The 19371-nt window shown below is 41.2% G+C and overlaps 1 protein-coding gene across 2 annotated transcripts in view; it reads left to right on the top strand.

The window, feature by feature from the left end:
- The first annotated feature begins 2019 nt into the window (after nt 1-2019).
- The window catches only part of LOC118398336 (probable ATP-dependent RNA helicase ddx6), a 55623-nt gene continuing 38271 nt past the window's right edge, over nt 2020-19371 (top strand). Inside the window, exons 1-6 of one of the 2 annotated variants that reach the window (XM_052470639.1) lie at nt 2020-2261; nt 3900-4879; nt 7434-7497; nt 7614-7718; nt 8100-8229; nt 15855-16001. In XM_052470639.1, the coding sequence (XP_052326599.1) occupies nt 4692-4879; nt 7434-7497; nt 7614-7718; nt 8100-8229; nt 15855-16001 (634 nt within the window). In that variant the 5' untranslated portion in view covers nt 2020-2261; nt 3900-4691. Of the gene's footprint in view, nt 2262-2503; nt 2733-3899; nt 4880-7433; nt 7498-7613; nt 7719-8099; nt 8230-15854; nt 16002-19371 lie in introns of those variants that run through there. The other variant, XM_035793572.2, reaches the window with a different exon arrangement.

Here is a 19371-nt window from a genome sequence, read left to right as displayed (position 1 = left end):
AACAGATTCTTATCTCAAATCAAAACAGTTTATTTGTCACGTGTGCCGAATACAACAGGTATTACAGTGAAATGCTTACTTACCGGCTGTAACCAATAGTGCAAAAAAGGTGTTAGGGAGCAATATGCAAGTAATGAAATAAAACAACAGTAAAAAGACAGGCTATATACAGTAGCGAGGCTACATACAGACACCGGTTAGTCAGGCTGATTGATGTAGTATGTACATGTAGATATGGTTAAAGTGACTATACATATATGATGAACAGAGAGAAGCAGTAGCGTAAAAGAGAGGGTGGTGGGACACAATGTAGATAGCCTGGTTAGCCAATGTGCGGGAGCACTGGTTGGTCGGCCCAATTGAGGTAGTATGTACATGAATGTATAGTTAAAGTGACTATGCATATATGATAAACAGAGAGTAGCAGCAGCATAAAAAAGGGGGTTGGGGGGGCACATAATGCAAATAGTCCGGGAAGCCATTTGATTACCCGTTCAGGATTCTTATGGCTTTGGGGTAAAAACTGTTGAGAAGCCTTTTTGTCCTAGACTTGGCACTCCGGTACCGCTTGTCATGCGGAAGTAGAGAGATCAGTCTATGACTGCGGTGGCTGGGGTCTTTGACAATCTTTAGGGCCTTCCTCTGACACCGCCTGGTGTCGAGGTCCTGGATGGCAGCCAGCTTAGTCCCAGTAATGTACTGGGCCGTATGTACTACCCTCTGTAGTGCCTTGCGGTTTGAGGCTGAGCAATTGCCGTACCAGCAGTGATGCAACCAGCCATGCTCTCGATGTTGCAGCTGTAGAACTTTGAGGATCTAGGGACCCATGACAAATCTTTTAAGTCTTTTTCGTGCCCTCTTCACGACTGTCTTGGTGTGTTTGGACCATTCTAGTTTGTTGTTGATGTGGACACCAAGGAACTTGAAGCATGCACCCCTGTGGAGCTCCAGTGTTGAGGATCAGCGTGGCAGATGTGTTGCTACCTACCTTCCAAAGAGCCTGTGGTTGTGGAGGTGGCGTATGATGGTGCCTTTTAAATCTGGTGACCCCAAGATGCCACCAAGGCCTGCAATTCTTTCACAGTGATTCTTGGGGATTTTGTTGCTTCTCTCACGATCCCCCTCCCTATCCTGGGGGGCAAAATGCATTTGCGTCTTCTACCTGTGAGGTTTTCAACTGTTCCATATCTTTTTGAATTTTTTAATAATTGCCCCGACAGTGCTCAGTGGTATATTCAATCGTTTGTGGATCTTCTTGTAGCCATTACCAGATTTATGAATCTGTCCCTTTTGAACTGACAGTTCTTTTATTTTCTTCATGGTGTTGGATGACAAAGGGATATTGCATGCGTGTTACCTCATTTTTATACCCTAGTAAAAAAAGGAAGTGATGTAATGGCTCAATTTAGTTCCTTAACACTTAGATACACTTAAATAAGTGGATTTTTAAAGTGGCCTTTTATTGTTGGTAGCACAAGGTGCACCTGTGTAATGATCATGCTGTTTAGTCAGCTTCTTGATATGCCACAACTGTCAGGTGTATGGATTATCTTGGCAAAGGAGAAATGCTCAGTAGCATGCATGTAAACACATTTGTGCACTAAATTTGAGCGAAATAAGCTTTTTGTGCTTATGGAATATTTCTGGGATCTTTTATTTCAGTTTATGAAACATGGGACAAAAACTTTACATGGTGTGTTTATATATTTTTTTCAGTGATTATACACGATAATTCTAGCAATACTAACATATGACCAACTGCTCAAAAGAGTAGTAGTTCGGCGGAAGCAGAATGCTGTGAACCTTTTACCTGGAAATCCTTTTATGATGTTGTGCAGGTTTTTATTTTTAGTATTTTTTAATTTTTAATTTTTTATGTTATTATTAACAACAAATCCATACAGGAAGTACATGTGGGAACAATTATATGTGAATAATATACAATGGACAATCGGGGCTAGGGGCGGGACTAGGGGTTACAATATCACATTACACAAGGACCTTAATGAAGTGGTTGGCAGGATAATATTTATGAATAATGATAAGGAAACTTCTTTAATTTTGTTATCAACTAGGTATGTGTGTGGCAACATCCAAACTTTTTTCCAACAGATATGATCAATAAATCCATTCCAATAAGGCATGACATAAGGTATAGATAGATACAACATCCTCCTGAAACAAGGTTCGTATTGCTCTGTTGAATGGACCAAAAGAGAAACAAATCTTTCCTACTGATGAGTCAACAGGGTCAACGGAAGGTAGGCGTATTCACGTTCCTGAATTTTAAAAAAGCAACACCTGAGGGAATGGCATCTAAAACAATTGCAAAATCTTTAGGTGTTACAGGGACCTTGTAAAGTGATAAGAATTCCTTATAACTGAGTAAAAGACACTCTGCATTTACCAGTTGGCTCACCAATAGGATATTATTTCGGAACCAATATTCTAGAAACAAAGAAGTATTTTTATACAATATATCCCGAATATTCCATATATAATATCTGTGTGGAGATGATGTTGTGTAGGTATCGTATTGCAATAGTAGATGGCAGCATCGTTTTGAAACGGCATGTGATTTCAATCGGAGAGGACGAAGAAGAATGCGACCATGTTGAATTAGCAAGAAAAAAACACAATAGAGACGGTTTATTTGGAGTGAATGTAATCTAACGGTAAAGTGTCGATCTGCCGCAAAAAAATGTGATATATAACATCAGAGGGATAGAAAGGTGAGCGTTTCGGTCTTTCGTGTTCAATTTGCATTAGCTATAAATATTTCAAATGAGTCGACTTTCGCTAGGCAAGCTAGCTAATCCTGTCAGACATTGAAGACGACTGCCCGGTAGCCATCCAAGTTGACGAAACTGGCTAGATAGCGAGCTAGCTGGCTAATGGCAATTAACTATAACGTTAACCTGGCATAAATAAATCATATATAACCACTTTCATCTGTGATGTAATGCTAGTTAAATAAATTAGTATTTACAGTACTGTTATGTAGCTACGTTAGCCAACTTGCATGTTTTCGTCAAAGCTGGCGTGGCTAACGTAACGTCAGTAGCTAGCTAACGCTAGCTAGATGGCAAAGTTAACTGGCTAACTAAATATCTTCCTCTAAAGTTGGCACTATGAATGGCCTTTGTCGCACTAAATCAAATCGCGCACGAAGCTAACTGTTACTAACTGGAACATTAGCTGACTTCCTATCTTTATTGGCCTAGAACGGCACCCCTGTTGTTCGATCAGTTTTCTAGCTATAAAATTAGCTAACTTGCATCGAATGTCAGTGCTAGCATAGCTACTAACGTTATTTGGCTAGCTAGGTAGGTCGCATCTAACTATTCATTTTCGTAGCTAACGTTATGCCAGTTACTTTTTTAAATTAAATTGTCCATACATTTGGACTTTCATTTAATTCAGATGCTTCTAATATCTTCAAAGTCATTTAAAACTTTGCACGTTATACCGGTCCCACATTCTGTTGACATTATAGCCTGAAGTTTCGCACGTCTATGATCTGGTCCCTAACTGTATGCGCTTGTAGTGTAGGCAACTCTTTTGTCATCTGTGGTCATGCCCTACACGAGTTGACTAGAATACACTACAGACTGATCCACCGAGCCAACACTAGACATTTACATTTACATTTAAGTCATTTAGCAGACGCTCTTATCCAGAGCGACTTACAAATTGGTGCATTCACCTTATGACATCCACCTTGTGCCTGCCAGCCAAATACGTCTTTTATATTATGTAGTTGGGGACTTGAACAAAATGTTTGGGCATCTATTCTACATTGTATTAAGTTTTAACGTTAAAATTTTAACAAAGTCTAGGGCTTGGCCTATATAGTGTTCATCCTGACTACTAAATCAATTGTTCCTTCTTCCTGTCAGGTGACACAGGCTTGAGCTGAATACCGCCTGACTCGCACACAAAGCTACACACTTTGACAGAAGACCTGTGGTGTCAACAAGAGAGGGAGACCCAGCTGAAACAAACAGGACAGACAGAGGGGATCGTAAAGCTGTTTTGCGATTTGGACTACAATTACCCTTTATTTGATTTTCAACATCAGGAAACTACTTTCACATGTGGATGGACATGTATATACACACAGAGTGGAAAACAAATATTGAACAATAAGGACCATATGATTTTGGATAAATATTTGTACAAAGGTTTGAAAAACCATTTACAAGGACATCGATGTTGCGCAATTCAAAGGGACTCGACGCAAAGCAAGGAAATGTTTAATCAAAGAAAGAGATTTAACTTTTGAACAAAGATTATATTACTGATACTACTCCCTCGGTTCAAATTGTCTTAGCAGTTCTATTGCAGGACTTAAACTCCTTGATACTTGTTTACATACCATTTTTTAAATTTTGTGTGCAGGTATAAAATATTTATGCATTTGAATGCATATAGCTCTTCATTTGGAAGAGCTCTTGTGTTAAGACTTTTCATACGTCAGTAAACTCTGTAGGGGACTAAACTGCATGTGTGTGTATATGAAAGAACTACAAATATACTTATGTTGTAAAAGCTTTGGACTAAAAATAATGGAGGATATTGTTGAATGCTTTTTTTAGACATCTACTTTTGAAGAGGCTTTTTAAGAAAAGGAAGAAAAAGCTAAGGGAGGGTAAGACGTAAATCTTTGAGAGTAAAAACAAAGGAAAGACATGGCATCCGCAAGAACGGAGAACCTTGGCCCTATCGGCATGGGACTGAACAAGCAGAACGGGCAGCTCAGGGGGGTGCCTAAACCGGCCTCTCCTCAATCAAGACCCCTCGTCCTGGGCTCTCTGTTAAGCAAGGCTGTAGGTGCACCCCAGAAAGCAGGTGCTTCCCTGGAGGGAACTGGCATTAGGTACACATTTCTCTTACACACCTGTTTCACCCCAATTGTGTGCTGCTCGTATAGTATATTTTACTTTCATACCAAGTGATTACCCAGTAGAGTTTTAGTTTTTTTTTTCACAACAGCAGTGAGTGTGTTCAGGTGTTTTCTTAATACCCTCTTAGAAGACCTGCATGGTTCTGGTACTGGTTCCGACCAACATTTTCACTTATAAATCGCTCTGTGGATACCATGGATCAAAATGGCTTGCGTTGAGCAATAGCCTTGGTTCCCACGGACACTAGTTTTCTGAGCCTGTGTGATGCAGGATGTGACATCTGAAACCACTTGAAGCTGGGATGTCTCTTCTACCATTTAATTTGCTCTTCTGACTGTCCATTAACTTCTGGTTGAACCCTACATCACACATGCCTGCAGTCATTATGTCGTAGTGCAGCAGGAGTGAGTGGTTTCATCACGGTAGCACATTCAGAGATCGATTTGTAGCCATTCATCTAAATTTCAGATTTTAGAGCTCTGAGGTCTTCACAGCGATGGGGGCAGACGTTCTGATCAAGAGGGACCTTTAGAAAATATGCACATCTATATATTCTCCACTAAACATACACATATGTATTTTAGTTAGTCAGGTCCATAAGTATTTGGACAGTGACACTGCATCATTTTGGCTCTGTACGCCGCCACAATGGTTTTGAAAGGAAATAATCAACATGTGCTTTAAGTGTAGACTTCGTTTTTAATTGAAGGGTTTTGTCAATTATTGTATGAACCGTGTAGAAATTACTTATTTTTTTATATATACATAGCCCCCCAATTTTAGGGGCTCAAAAGTAATTGGACAAACGAACAATCATAAATTAAATTGTGAGTTTTAATACTTGGTTGCAAATCCTTTGTATTCAATGATTGCCTGAAGTCTGGAACCCATAGACATTACTAGATTCTGGGTTTCTTCCCTGGTGATGCTCTGCCAGGCCTTTACTGCAGCTGTCTTCAGTTCCTGCTTGTTCTTGGGGTGTTTTGCCTTCAAGTGAAATGTATGCTAAATTGGATTCAGTTGATTGACTTGGCCATTACAGAACATAATACTTCTTTGCCTTAAAGTATTGGGTTGCTTTCGCAGAATGCCTCGGGTCATTGTCCATCTGTACTGTGAAGCGCCGTCCAATGAGTTATGAAGCATTTGGCTGAATCTGAGCAGATAATATAGCCCTAAACACTTCAGAATTCATCCTGCTGCTTTGTCAGCAGTCACATCAATGAATACAAGGGAACCAATTCCATTGGCAGTCATACATGCCCACGCCATAACACTACCTCCACCATGCATCACAGATGAGGTGGTATGCTTCAGATCATGGGCAGTACCTTCCCTTCTCTATACTCTTGTCTTCCCATTATCCTGGTACAAATTGATCTTTGTCCATAGGATGATGTTCCAGAAATGTACATGTATTTATTTGTATTTTTTTAGTTTTTTTGGCCAACTCTAATCTGCTATTCCTTTTTTTGAGGCTTACCAATGGTTTACATCATTTGGTAAACCTTCTGTATTTACTCTGGTGAAGTCTTCTCTTGATTGTTAACTGACACAGTTACGCCTGCCTCCTGGAGGGTGTTCTTGATCTGGCCAACTGTTGTGAAGGGTTTTTTTCTTCACCAGGGAAATCATTATTCTGTCATCCACCACTGTTTTCTGTGATCTTCCAGATCTTTTGGTGTTCCTGGGCTCACCAGTGCCTTCTTTCTTTTTAAGAATGTACCAAATAGTTGACTTGGCCACGCTTAATGTTTTTGCTGTCTCTCTGATGGGTTTGTTTTGATTTCAGCCTAATGATGGCTTGCGTCACTGGCAGTGATGACTCTTTGGACTTCATATTGAGGGTAAACGGCAACAGATTGCAGATGCCATACTTGAAATCAACTCGAGACTTTTTTTTTATCTGCTTACTTGTAAATGAACTAATGAGGGAATAACACACACCTGGCCATGGAACAGCTGAGCAGCCAATTGTCCAATTACTTTTGGTCCCTTAAAAAGGGGACAACCACATATAAAAGTGCTGTAATTCCTACACTGTTCACCCGATTTTGGATGTAAGTACCCTCAAATTAAATCTGAAAGTCTGCACTTTCAACTCATATTCATTATTTAATTTAAACTCCAATATGCCGTGGTAGACAGCTAAATAATAGTAGCTTGGTCAATGTCCAAATATTTATGGACCCGACTGTATAAGGAAGGTTAAATCTTATAGATGCTGGTTTTATAATTTGATAATACTATATTTATAAACATGTAATTTCAAGCCTTATTAATACAGTTTTGAATAGGAAATACATAAAATATTTCATTTTTATCATATTTGTACTTTAGCTTGTGTCCTCAAGTGACAACTTTTTTTTACCTGAAAGGTGGGATTGTAACCTTTTGAGCATGCAGCATTGCTAGTTATTGTTTAGCCCTCTCATGAGGGCCCACATTTTTTGGGATTACATAGATGACATTTTCGGTTGCATTTAACTGGTTAATTGCACTCTTCTCATTGGTGCCCTTCATCAGATTTGGAGATGACTGGAAAAAGAGCCTACAGCTCCCTCCCAAAGACACTAGAGTCAGAACCTCTGTAAGTCATGGTACAATGCAGCATGCTTTGTTTCACAAACTCACAGGATGTTCCCAGTGTAATTTTAATCAAATCTGGTACTTCTGATGTCTAACCTCTTCTTTGCTGTGTCCCAGGATGTAACATCCACTAAGGGAAATGAGTTTGAGGACTACTGTCTGAAACGGGAGCTCCTGATGGGCATTTTTGAGATGGGCTGGGAGAAGCCCTCCCCTATCCAGGTACGACACTCACTGGGAGCTTCTCTGCCCACCGATCACCTTTGAAACTGGGGGATTCCCTTGCTGTAAATTGGCTCCTGTTTCTGATGCCTATACAGCTACTTTAATGTGATGCGCTTGAACTTTTGTATCATTTCAGCCAATAGTTATGAGTGGTGCTCACGAGCCATAACAGGGCCCCGTTTTTGTGTACTACATCATCCATTTCATATGATATGTTAAGAATTTGTTGAGTTTAAGATTCTGGACTTTAAAGTCTTTAAAGTTCTGCATAACTGAAGTCTTGACTTTTGGTGGTTTGTCATAGTGATAATGTTACATTGTTTTTTTGTTACATATTTTTTGCTACAATATGTTAAACCAGAGTTTGTCACCTTTCAGGAGGAGAGCATTCCCATAGCCTTGTCAGGACGAGACATCCTGGCCCGAGCCAAGAATGGAACAGGGAAGAGTGGGGCCTACCTCATCCCCATGCTGGAGAGAATAGACCTGAAGAAGGATTATATACAGGGTGAGATGAGGCGCTTCACATTACTCTTTCCCTCCTTTTTTTTTACTCTACTTATCTCTACTACTCACGGCTCCAGGCTAACATTTTCCCCTGGTACTTAGGGCTGTGGCGATCATAAAGACAACCGGTCTCACAGTAATGGACTGTTAATTAACAAACACATTTAGCATCTCCTGGCCTCCGCATACAAAAGCTGCTGATGCACGCCTTATGTTTTTAAAAAGTAATACATCAATTTGATATACACCATCACAATACATCCATTATTTTAGGCGGGTCTAAAGAAACATGATATAAAGAAAATGTATTTCAGAAGAACAGAATGAGTTGGCCTACTGTATGTTATCTGGCTATGCGCCATGCCATAGGCCAGGGATGGGCAACTTTTGTAGACCTGTGGACCAATTTCACAGAATAGCATGAATTTAGTTATAAAATTGCAACATTTTTTTCTCTACCACATGGCAAAATGTGTAGAATTGCAGCGAACTTGCTTTAAAACGGCAACATTTATTCTAATTGCTGGAAATGTATTTTATATACGGATGTGGGCACGCAGACCCACGAGCAACTGCGGCCCCTCAGTTCCATTTTCTTTTTGTGACCCCCAATCGAAGTTGCCCATTCCTGCAATATGCTTGTTCATTAAGCAGACAATATACAGTGTGCTTAAGGCCTGTGCCATTGTTTTATATTATGATTTTATAGTAAGAATATAATTGAACATAGCTGAATGAAATGGAAAGGATTTTTCCCATTCAGTAGTTATTTGGCAGCTTTGATAGTGGTTTTTGCGTGAGATTTTATTTATTTGTCCATACGGACAACTTAAATCTATATTTTTGTTGTCAGGCGATTTATTTGTCATTTTTATTGTAGACCTACATTGACAGGCCCCAGCGGTCTTTATATCATGCAGTCGTGAGATGCGATTTGAGTTCAAAGCAAGCTGCGTGTGCACATTTGTTGATATTCATTGCTAGTTAGTGAGTCATTTGCCCAGTTATAGCTAATTTTTGGTCAGCAATGAAAGTCCAGGAAAAGTCATGGTATGTGCATCATCTGCCATGACCGAGGGTATCACATCTGCTGCAGGCGCAGTTGATGAGCTTATTTCTCTAGTCAGTTGTTCGAATGGAGCTAGATAGTGTGTTCATGTTTCAAACATGTTCTCAAATGCCATTGAAATGGCAGCAACGCTATGACAACCAGCACATTCATGAGCATGAATTACGACTTTCCTCAGTACAAAATCCTTGACAACCCACTGTGCTGTCAGACTCGGAATGCTCATGGGGCTAATATCACTGGTCCAAATGTCAGTCGTGAAGTTAATAGCAGTGACACGATTACTGTGTAACTCCGGTAGGACAACATCTGAAAAATAGAGCACTTGGTATTGTGTACCAGTGCTTGACCAGTTGGCGAAAGCCAACATCACCCACGACAGAGAATGGTTGATTGTCAAGGGTAACAAATTCCATTACCTTGGCTTTAATGGATTAAGCCTTTGAGTTCTCTCGCTGAAATTTTCTTACTGTTTCAAATGGCTGTTCCATATGCACTCGAAAAGCGTTTGGAGGCCGCTTTCCCTCCGGTTTGTTTTTCAAGCCATCCGGGTAGGCTACTATAGTTATTTCATACCACACACCTGGGTTAGAGGGACAATAGAGCCCTGACTACCAGGCCAGTAGTGACGTGATGATCGTTAGCAAGTTGTTTTACCAATGCATGTCCAGTGTGCGTAAGAAGAGATAACCGTGACTCAGCGGTCACATGGAATTTTACTGCCGTCATGACTGCCAGTGTGGAAGTAATACGTCACCGCAGCAGCCCTACTGATGCCATTAACTTTTTCATTTGGTGGCAGCGGGCCATGACTTGGTCGCACCAATCTTTCATCCCGCAATATAATTTTTGGGTTGTCTTTCGCAGTGATTTATTGAAGTGTTAAATACCATCTCAGTAGTTATATGTTTTCATCATGTGTTCCTGTTTAAGCAGGAATGCATGATTCAAGATATTGATGTACAACCTAATCCAGTGATAGTCATGAATTTTTAGTTGACAATTAGGTTTTACTGTTAAAATAGTACTCCAGTTTTTTGTTCAATAGATATTAATTTGCCTACATGTTTATGTGCACTAATATAGGCTGTTTGGGGCTAACATGCTGACCACACCGCTCATATGCGTTGCAAAATTACATTTACACATTATTTAATCATTGCACTACTAGTGAGCGTCTGTGTAGCTAGGCACTAAACTCAAACTTGATATTATTTGTGACACTAGATGCGCTGCAAGTCCTGCCTCTCCCATCTCCTCATTGGTTTTTAGGAGTATATATATATATATATATATATATACGTAGTGATTGAAAGATGAACTGAGGTCCACACTCAAGTCCAGTTGGTGGTATGCACCTTTTAAAGTTGCTTGCCAACCGCCATAGAAAGTCCAAAGAAGAGCACTGAAGGAGGAGAGATTACTAGAAACTAACTAAATTTACCTTGTGCATTTCAGGTAAATTAACAACCCAATGTTTATATTCCAGGACAAATCATCTAGCAAACGCAAGCTAGCTAGCTAAATTGCCATAAATGTTTGCTTTTTGACCTGTCCCAAAATTTATGTTGTTGGTTCAGAGTTAATTTTGATATTTTAACCTGTGTTTCCTGATCGCATGCGAGCTGTCTGGTCAGCATGTAATTCACCACTTAAGTGGAAACTCAAAACACATTAGCTAGATTGCTAACTTAAATGTAATACCCACTGGTAATAGCCATATTAATCTGACTGTATATGTAATGCCCTAAATAAACTTAGCTGTCGTAGTCTACTACCCAATGAGGACCATGCACTCGTAATGGCCAATGTGCTCTCCGTATCTCAAACCTTATCAAATATTTTGCTATAGAGATCAAACTTCAGTTGAGAAATAAAACATCTACATACAGAAATCTGAGAACCTCTCCAGTTGTAACAACAAGTATTACAGAGGATAAATATTTTTCCCAAAATGTGGATTTTGACATTTATGCAATCCAGGGTGCATTTATTTATTCATTTATTTTCCCCTGGAGCGAAGTGGGAGAGTGTCAGGGCAAACACTTTCATTACAGGAATCATGAGGATAATGCGGCAGCTCTATCCTTGAGCTCAGTGTGAATGTTGCCTGTATTCATGGCTTCTGGTTGGGATGTGTACGTACAGTCACTTTGGGGGGGACGTCATCGAGAACTGCCCAGTGACACGAGCCTACCAGACAAGCTAAATTACTTTTATGTTCGCTTTAAGGCAAGTAACACTGAAACATGCATGAGAGCATCAGCTGTAGGATGGTGTGATCACGCTCTCTGCAGACGATGTGAGTAAGACCTTCAAACAGGTCAATGTTCACAAGGCCGTAGGGCCAGACGGCTTACCAGGATGTGTACTCCGAGCATGCGCTGAACAACTGGCAAGTGCCTTCACTGACATTTTCAACCTCTCCCTGAGTCTGTAATAACAACATGTTTCAAGCAGACCACCATAGTCTCTGTGCCCAAGAACACTAAGGTAACATGCCTAAATGACTACCTACCCATATCACTCACATCTGTAGCCATGAAATGTGTTGAAAGGCTGGTCATGCCTCACATAAACACCATTATCCCAGAAACCCTAGACCCACTCCAATTTGCATACTGCCCCAACAGATCCACAGATGATGCAATCTATATTGCACTCAACACTTCCCTTTCACACCTGGACAAAAGGAACACCTATGTTAGAATGCTATTCATTGTCTACAGCACAGCATTCAACACCATAGTGCCCTCAAAGCTCATCACTAACTAAGTACCCTGGGACTAAATACCTCCCTCTGCAACTGGATCCTGGACTAACAACACATCCGCCACACTGATCCTCAACACGGGGGCCCCTCTGGTGCGTGCTCAGTCCCTTCCTGTACTCCGTGTTCACTCCCAATGAGATGGCCTATAGGGAGGAAGTCAGGTTAAGAGCTTCAAGTTCCTATGCGTCCATATCACCAACAGACTACCGTGGTCCAAGCACACCAAGATAATGGTGAAGAGGGCACGACAAAACCTATTCCCCCTCAGGAGACTGAAAAGATTTGGCATGGGTCCTCAGATCATCAAAAGGTTGTACAGCTGCCCAATCGAGAGCATCCTGATGGCAGTGATGCAACCATAGTACGGCAACTGCTTGGCCTCCAACCGCAAGGCACTACAGAGGGTAGTGCGTACGGCCCAGTACATCACCGGGGCCAAGCTTCCTGCCATCCAGGACTTCTATACCAGGCGGTGTCAGAAGAAGGCCCTAAAAATGGTCAGACTCCAGCCACCCTAGTCATAAACTGTTCTCTCTGCAACCGCATGGCAAGCGATACCAGAGCGCCTAGTCTAGGTCCAAGAGGTTTCTAAACAACTTCTACCCACAAGCTGTAAGATTCCTGAACATCTATCAAATGGCTACCCAGACTATTTGCGTTGCCCCCCTTCTAAACTGCTGCTGCTCTGTTATTATCTATTCACTTTAACGCATGCATAGTCACTAATAACTCTACGAATGCATAGTCACTTTAATAACTTACCTACATGTACATATTACTTTGACACCGGCTCCCCCTACATGTGGACAGACTCTGTATCGGTATCCCCTGTATATAGCCCCGCTATTGTTATTTACTGCTGCTCTTTAGTTATTTGTGCTTCTATTACTTTTTAAAGTTTTTTTCTTAACGTCTGCACCTGTTGTATTCGGCACATGTGACAAATAACATTTTATTTGAATTTGCAATTTCACCTTTGAGCAAAACACTTGGGTGAACCTTTGGAATCATGGAAATAGAAGATTTTTCTAATTCCGTTGTTAGAATATAATAGTGGGCACTTTGAATACAGTGTTTGACTTGACAACAAATGAAAATGCCAGGGAGCAGTTATTGTGACAGGGTAGGAACCAAAATGTCTGTTTCCTAGGGGATGCTATAATCTTTGGCTACACTGAATGTGAATGTTTTCTCTTAGCTACTTCATGTAGCTAACATATTCTTGCTTCATGTATTCCTCTCTGATTTATTCCTAAACTGGGGTACGCGCAATGCTGTCGGGGGTACGTAAATTAAAATGTGATTCACATTTCATATTTTAAAAAATGTTAAAAATTCTCCTCACATTTTCAAACAGTAAATTTATATCTTCCAACGGGGCTATACATTTGGGTGAGTATTTTTTTTCTCAGAGTATCCTCGTTTCACTTCCAAAAATAAAATTGAACCATCTAGTGTTCAACGAAATAACACCATAATGTCAAATACAGGTAGCTTAGTCAAATAATTTTAACATCCAATCACATTAACCATTACTCTCTTGCGGGAATACCACTAATGGAGGAGCCAAACGTAGCTCCTGCTTATGTTGGTATCTGTACTGATGGCGCGAAAGCCATGACAGGGAGACACAGTGGAGTGGTAACGAGCGTGCAAGCAGTTGCTCCCGATGCCACTTGGGTACACTGCAGCATCCACTGAGAGGCTCTTGCTGCCAAAGGAATGCCTGACAGCTTGAAAGATGTTTTAGACAATACAGTGAAAAATGGGTAACTTTGTAAAAGCAAGGCCCCTGAACTCTAGTGTATTTTCTGCACTATGCAATGATATGGGCAGCGACCATGTAACGCTTTTACAACATTTTATTTAACTAGGTAAGTCAGTTAACATTCTTATTTACAATGACAGCCACCCCGGCCAAACCCGGACGACACTGGGCCAATTGTGCGCCATCCTATGGGGCTCCCAATCAAGGCCGGTTGTGATACAGCCTGGAATCGAACCAGGGTGTCTGTAGTGACGCCTCTAACACTGAGATTCAGTGCTTTGGATGGCTGCGCCACTCGGGAGCCCAGAGAAGAGTGCTGGTTATAATGGAGCAAAGTATTGACACATTTTCTTTGAGAGCTTAAAGTTCTTGACTGACCATAACTTTCACTTGTCTGACCTCTTGCACGATGACGAGTTTCTCACACGACTGGCCTATCTGAGTGATCTGAATCTAGGATTACAGGGACCCTCCAGGGACTATATATTCAATGTGCGGGACCAAATTGAGGCGCTGATTTAAGAAGTTGCAGCTCTTTTTTTTTTTTGTCTGCATTAACAAGGACAGCACGCAGGTCTCATCTCTGTATGATATTTTGTGTGAAAATTAACTCAAGCTTATGGACTATGTCAAATGTGATATAGCGAAGCACCTGAATGAGCTGGGTGTGCAGTTACTCAGGTACTTTCCAGAAACGGACGACACAAACAACTGGATTCGTTATCCCTTTCATGTCCTGCCTCCAGTCCACTTGCCCATATCTGAACAAGCAAGCCTCATTGAAATTGCAACAAGCGGTTCTGTGAAAATGTAATTTAATCAGAAGCCACTGCCAGATTTCCAGATAGGGCTGCGCTCAGAGTATTCTGCCTTGGCAAATCGTGCTATTAAGACATTTTATGCCATTTGCAACCACGTACCTTATGTGAGAGTGGATTCTCGGCCCTCACTAGCATGAAAACTAAATACAGGTGCAGACTGTGTGGAAAATGACTCTCTCTCCCCAAATACAACCCAACATTGCAGAATTATGTGCATCCTTTCAGGCACACCCTTCATTACCCTGTGGTGCGTTATTCACATTTTTTTATATAAACAAATAAGGTTTTATATCTAAGATGGTTAAAGAGCAAAATGATTGATTATTTGTGTCCTGGTCCTATAAGAGCTCTTTGTCACTTCTCATAAGCTGGGTTGTGACAAACTCACATTTATTAAAAATAGTGTGTGTGGGGCAGGCTTTCAATGATGTCAAAAATCTACATTTGAGAGTGCGCTGGAGGGGGTACGCAGCTGGAGGTTGAATGTTTGAAGGGATACTGGACTATAAAGTTTGGGAACCACTGATTTAGAAGATACTGTTGCACAAACAACATGCTGATTTTGGTCTAAACCATCACTGGCATTATCAGGCTGTATAGCTAATTAAATTTGCTCTGACTCCGTTCATTTAATTAGCTAGTGATTCACATTAGCAGCTAACAATATTTGGCCCAACTTGCTAAGAAAAGACAAACTAGCTGTTTGCAGATGTAAGAAACAAACTAATGGTGTAATTATAGACCGCTAGTGGATCTACATTAAGAAGTAAAGTGAAAACGGCATTGTTGTCATCAAAATAGTTGCATGTTGACCATGCAGACTGAAAGCAAGTGTCTAGTGGTTAAGGATCAACGGTGCGCTCCTTGGGTGATGGGGCAGGGCTAGGTCTGTTTGGAAGGAGGAATGGAGGGAGAGAGCACAGAGAGGGGTGACTCAAGTAACGAAGTAAACTATAAAAATGGACATTGTGCACAGCATGTCATTTTAACAAACCAATCATGCAAATACCATTTATAGAAGGTAAAGTAAAAACCCCTGCATCAATACCGGTATATCGTAAAATACAGTATACCGCCCAGCCCTACTGCGCCCCTCTTCCTACTTTTCCCTCCCTCTCTGCCAAACCTCTGTCTTGCACTTTCGCTATCTATACCTCTTATACTTACCCATATCCACTTCATCCTCTCTCCCAAGCTATTGTGATGGTGCCCACTCGTGAGCTGGCCCTGCAGGTGAGCCAGATCAGTATCCAGATCAGCAAGCACCTGGGCGGAGTGAAAGTCATGGCCACCACAGGTGGTACCAACCTGCGAGATGACATCATGCGCCTGGACGAGACTGGTAAAGACCCAACAGCATCACATTGTCACTTCATACCAAGAGTGGTGTCTTGCGACGTGTACACAGTTGAAGTCGGATGTTTACATACACTTTGGTCATTAAAACTAGTTTTTCAACCACTCCACATTTTTTTTTGTTAACAAATTATAGTTGTGGCAAGTCGGTTAGGACATCTACTTCGTGCATGACACGTAACCTTTCCAACAATTGTTTAGACAGATTATTTTACTTAGAATTCACTGTATTACAATTCCAGTAGGTCAGAATTCAGAATTCAAACCAACAGAAATCTCGAAATTAAAATTCCTCAAACATACAAGTATTATACACCATTTTAAAGATAAACTTGTTGTTAATCCCACCAGTGTCTGATTTCAAAAAGGCTTTAAGATGAAAGCATACCATGCGATTATGTTAGGTCAGCACCTAGTCACAGAAAAAACACAATTTTTCCAGCCAAAGAGAGGAGTCACAAAAAGCAGAAATGGAGAGAAAATGAATCACTAACCTTTGATCTTCATCAGATGACACTCATAGGACTTCATGTTACACAATACATGTATGTTTTGTTTGAAAAAGTTCATATTTATATCCAAAAATCTCAGTTTACATTGGCGTGTTTTTTGCAGAGAGCCACATCAATTCAATTCACAGAAATACTCATCATAAATGTTGATGAAAATACAAGTGTTATACATGGAATTAAAGATATACTCCTCCTTAATGCAACCGCTGTGTCAGATTTCAAAAAAGCTTTACGGAAAAAGCACACCATGCAATAATCTGAGTACAGAAAGACCTGACTATATATATATATATATATATATATTTTAATTTTTTACCCTTATTTAACTAGGCAAGTCAGTTAAGAACAAATTCTTATTTTCAATGACGGCCTAGGAACAGTGGGTTTACTGCCTGTTCAGGGGCAAACGACAGATTTGTACCTTGTCAGCTCGGGGGTTTGAACTTGCAACCTTCCGGTTACTAGTCCAACACTCGAACCACTAGGCTACACCACTAAGCAACATCTCGAGACATCAGTCAGGAAGTTAAAGCTTGGTGGCAAATGCGTCTTCCAAATGGACAATGACTCCAAGCATACATCCAAAGTTTTGAAAAATAGCTTAAGGACCACAGTCAGGGTTTTGGAGTGTCCATCACAAGTCCCTGACCTCATCCTGTAGAAAGTTTGTGGGCAGAAATTAAAAAGCGTGTGCGAGCAAGAAGGCCTTCAAACCTGACGAAGTTACTCCAGCTCTGTCAGGGGGAATGGGCCAAAATTCACCCAATTTATTGTGGAAGGCTACCCAAAATGTTTGACCCAAGTTAACCAATTTAAAGGCAATGCTACCAAATACTAATTGAGTGTATGTAAACTTCTGACCCACTGGTAATGTGATGAAAGAAATAAAAGTTGAAATAAATAATTCTCTCTACTATTATTCTGACATTTCACATTCTTAAATAAAGTGATGATCCTAACTGACTTAAGACTGGGCATTTTTACTAGGATTAAATGTCAGGAATTGTGAAACTGCGTTTTAAATGATTTTTGTCTATGTAAACTTCCGACTTCAACTGTATACAGTGCCTTTAGAAAGTATTCAGATCCCTTTACTTTTTCAACATTCTGTTACGTTAGACTTATTCTAAAATCGATGAAATCAAACATTTTCCTCAGCAATTTACACAATACCCCATAATGAGAGAACTAAAACAGGTATTTAGGAAATTTTGAAAATGTATTACATATACACTGCTCAAAAAAATAAAGGGAACACTTAAACAACACAATGTAACTCCAAGTCAATCACACTTCTGTGAAATCAAACTGTCCACTTAGGAAGCAACACTGATTGACAATAAATTTCACATGCTGTTGTGCAAATGGAATAGACAACAGGTGGAAATTATAGGTATCTAGCAAGCCACCCCCAATAAAGAAGTGGTTCTGCAGGTGGGGACCACAGACCACTTCTCAGTTCTTATGCTTCCTGGCTGATGTTTTGGTCACTTTTGAATGCTGGCGGTGCTTTCACTCTAGTGGTAGCATGAGATGGAGTCTACAACCCACACAAGTGGCTCAGGTAGTGCAGCTCATCCAGGATGGGACATCAATGCGAGATGTGGAAAGAAGGTTTGCTGTGTCTGTCAGCGTAGTGTCCAGATCATGGAGGCGCTACCAGGAGACAGGCCAGTACATCAGGAGACGTGGAGGAGGGCAACAACCCAGCAGCAGGACCGCTACCTCCGCCTTTGTGCAAGGAGAAGCACTGCCAGAGCCCTGCAAAATGACCTCCGGCAGGCAACCAATGTGCATGTGTCTGCTCAAATGGTCTGAAACACACTCCATGAGGGTGGTATGACGGCCCGACGTCCACAGGTGGGGGTTGTGCTTACAGCTCAACACCGTGCAGGACGTTTGGCATTTGCCAGAGAACACCAAGATTGGCAAATTCGCCACTGGCGCCCTGTGCTCTTCACAGGTGAAAGCAGGTTCACACTGAGCACATGTGACAGTCTGGAGACGCCGTGGAGAACGTTCTGCTGCCTGCAATATCCTCCAGCATGACAGGTTTGGCGGTGGGTCAGTCATGGTGTGGGGTGGCATTTCTTTGCGGGGCCGCACAGCCCTCAATGTGCTCGCCAGAGGTAGCCTGATTGCCATTAGGTACCGAGATGAGATCCTCAGACCCCTTGTGAGACCATATGCTGGTGCGGTTGGCCCTGGGTTCCTCCTTATGCAAGACGATGCTAGACCTCATGTGGCTGGAGTGTGTCAGCAGTTCCTGCAAGAGGAAGGCATTGATGCTATGGACTGGCCCGCCCGTTCCCCAGACCTGAATCAAATTGTGTACATCTGGGACATCATGTCTCGCTCCGTCCACCAACGCCATGTTGCACCACAGACTGTCCAGGAGTTGGCGGATACTTTGGTCCAGGTCATGGAGGAGATCCCTCAGGAGACCATCTGCCACCTCATCAGGAGCATGCCCAGGTGTTCTAGGGAGGTTATACAGGCACGTGGAGGCCACACACACTACTGAGCCTCATTTTGACTTGTTTTAAGGACATTACATCAGCCTGTAGTGTGGTTTTCCACTTTAATTTTGAGTGACTCCAAATCCAGACCTCCATGGGTTGATAAATTTGATTTCCATGGATAATTTTTGCGTGATTTTTGTTGTCAGCACATTCAACTATGTAAAGAAAAGTATTTAATAAGAATATTTAATTCATTCAGATCTAGGATGTTATTTTAGTGTTCCCTTAATTTTTTTGAGCAGTGTAAAAAAAATAATAATACCCTTTTTACTTAAGAATTCAGACCCTTTCCCATGAGACTCAAAATGTAAGTTCAGGTGCA

Source organism: Oncorhynchus keta, chromosome 19, assembly GCF_023373465.1.
Source record: "Oncorhynchus keta strain PuntledgeMale-10-30-2019 chromosome 19, Oket_V2, whole genome shotgun sequence".
Lineage (NCBI taxonomy): Eukaryota > Metazoa > Chordata > Actinopteri > Salmoniformes > Salmonidae > Oncorhynchus > Oncorhynchus keta.
This window is presented reverse-complemented; position numbering and strand designations above follow the sequence as displayed.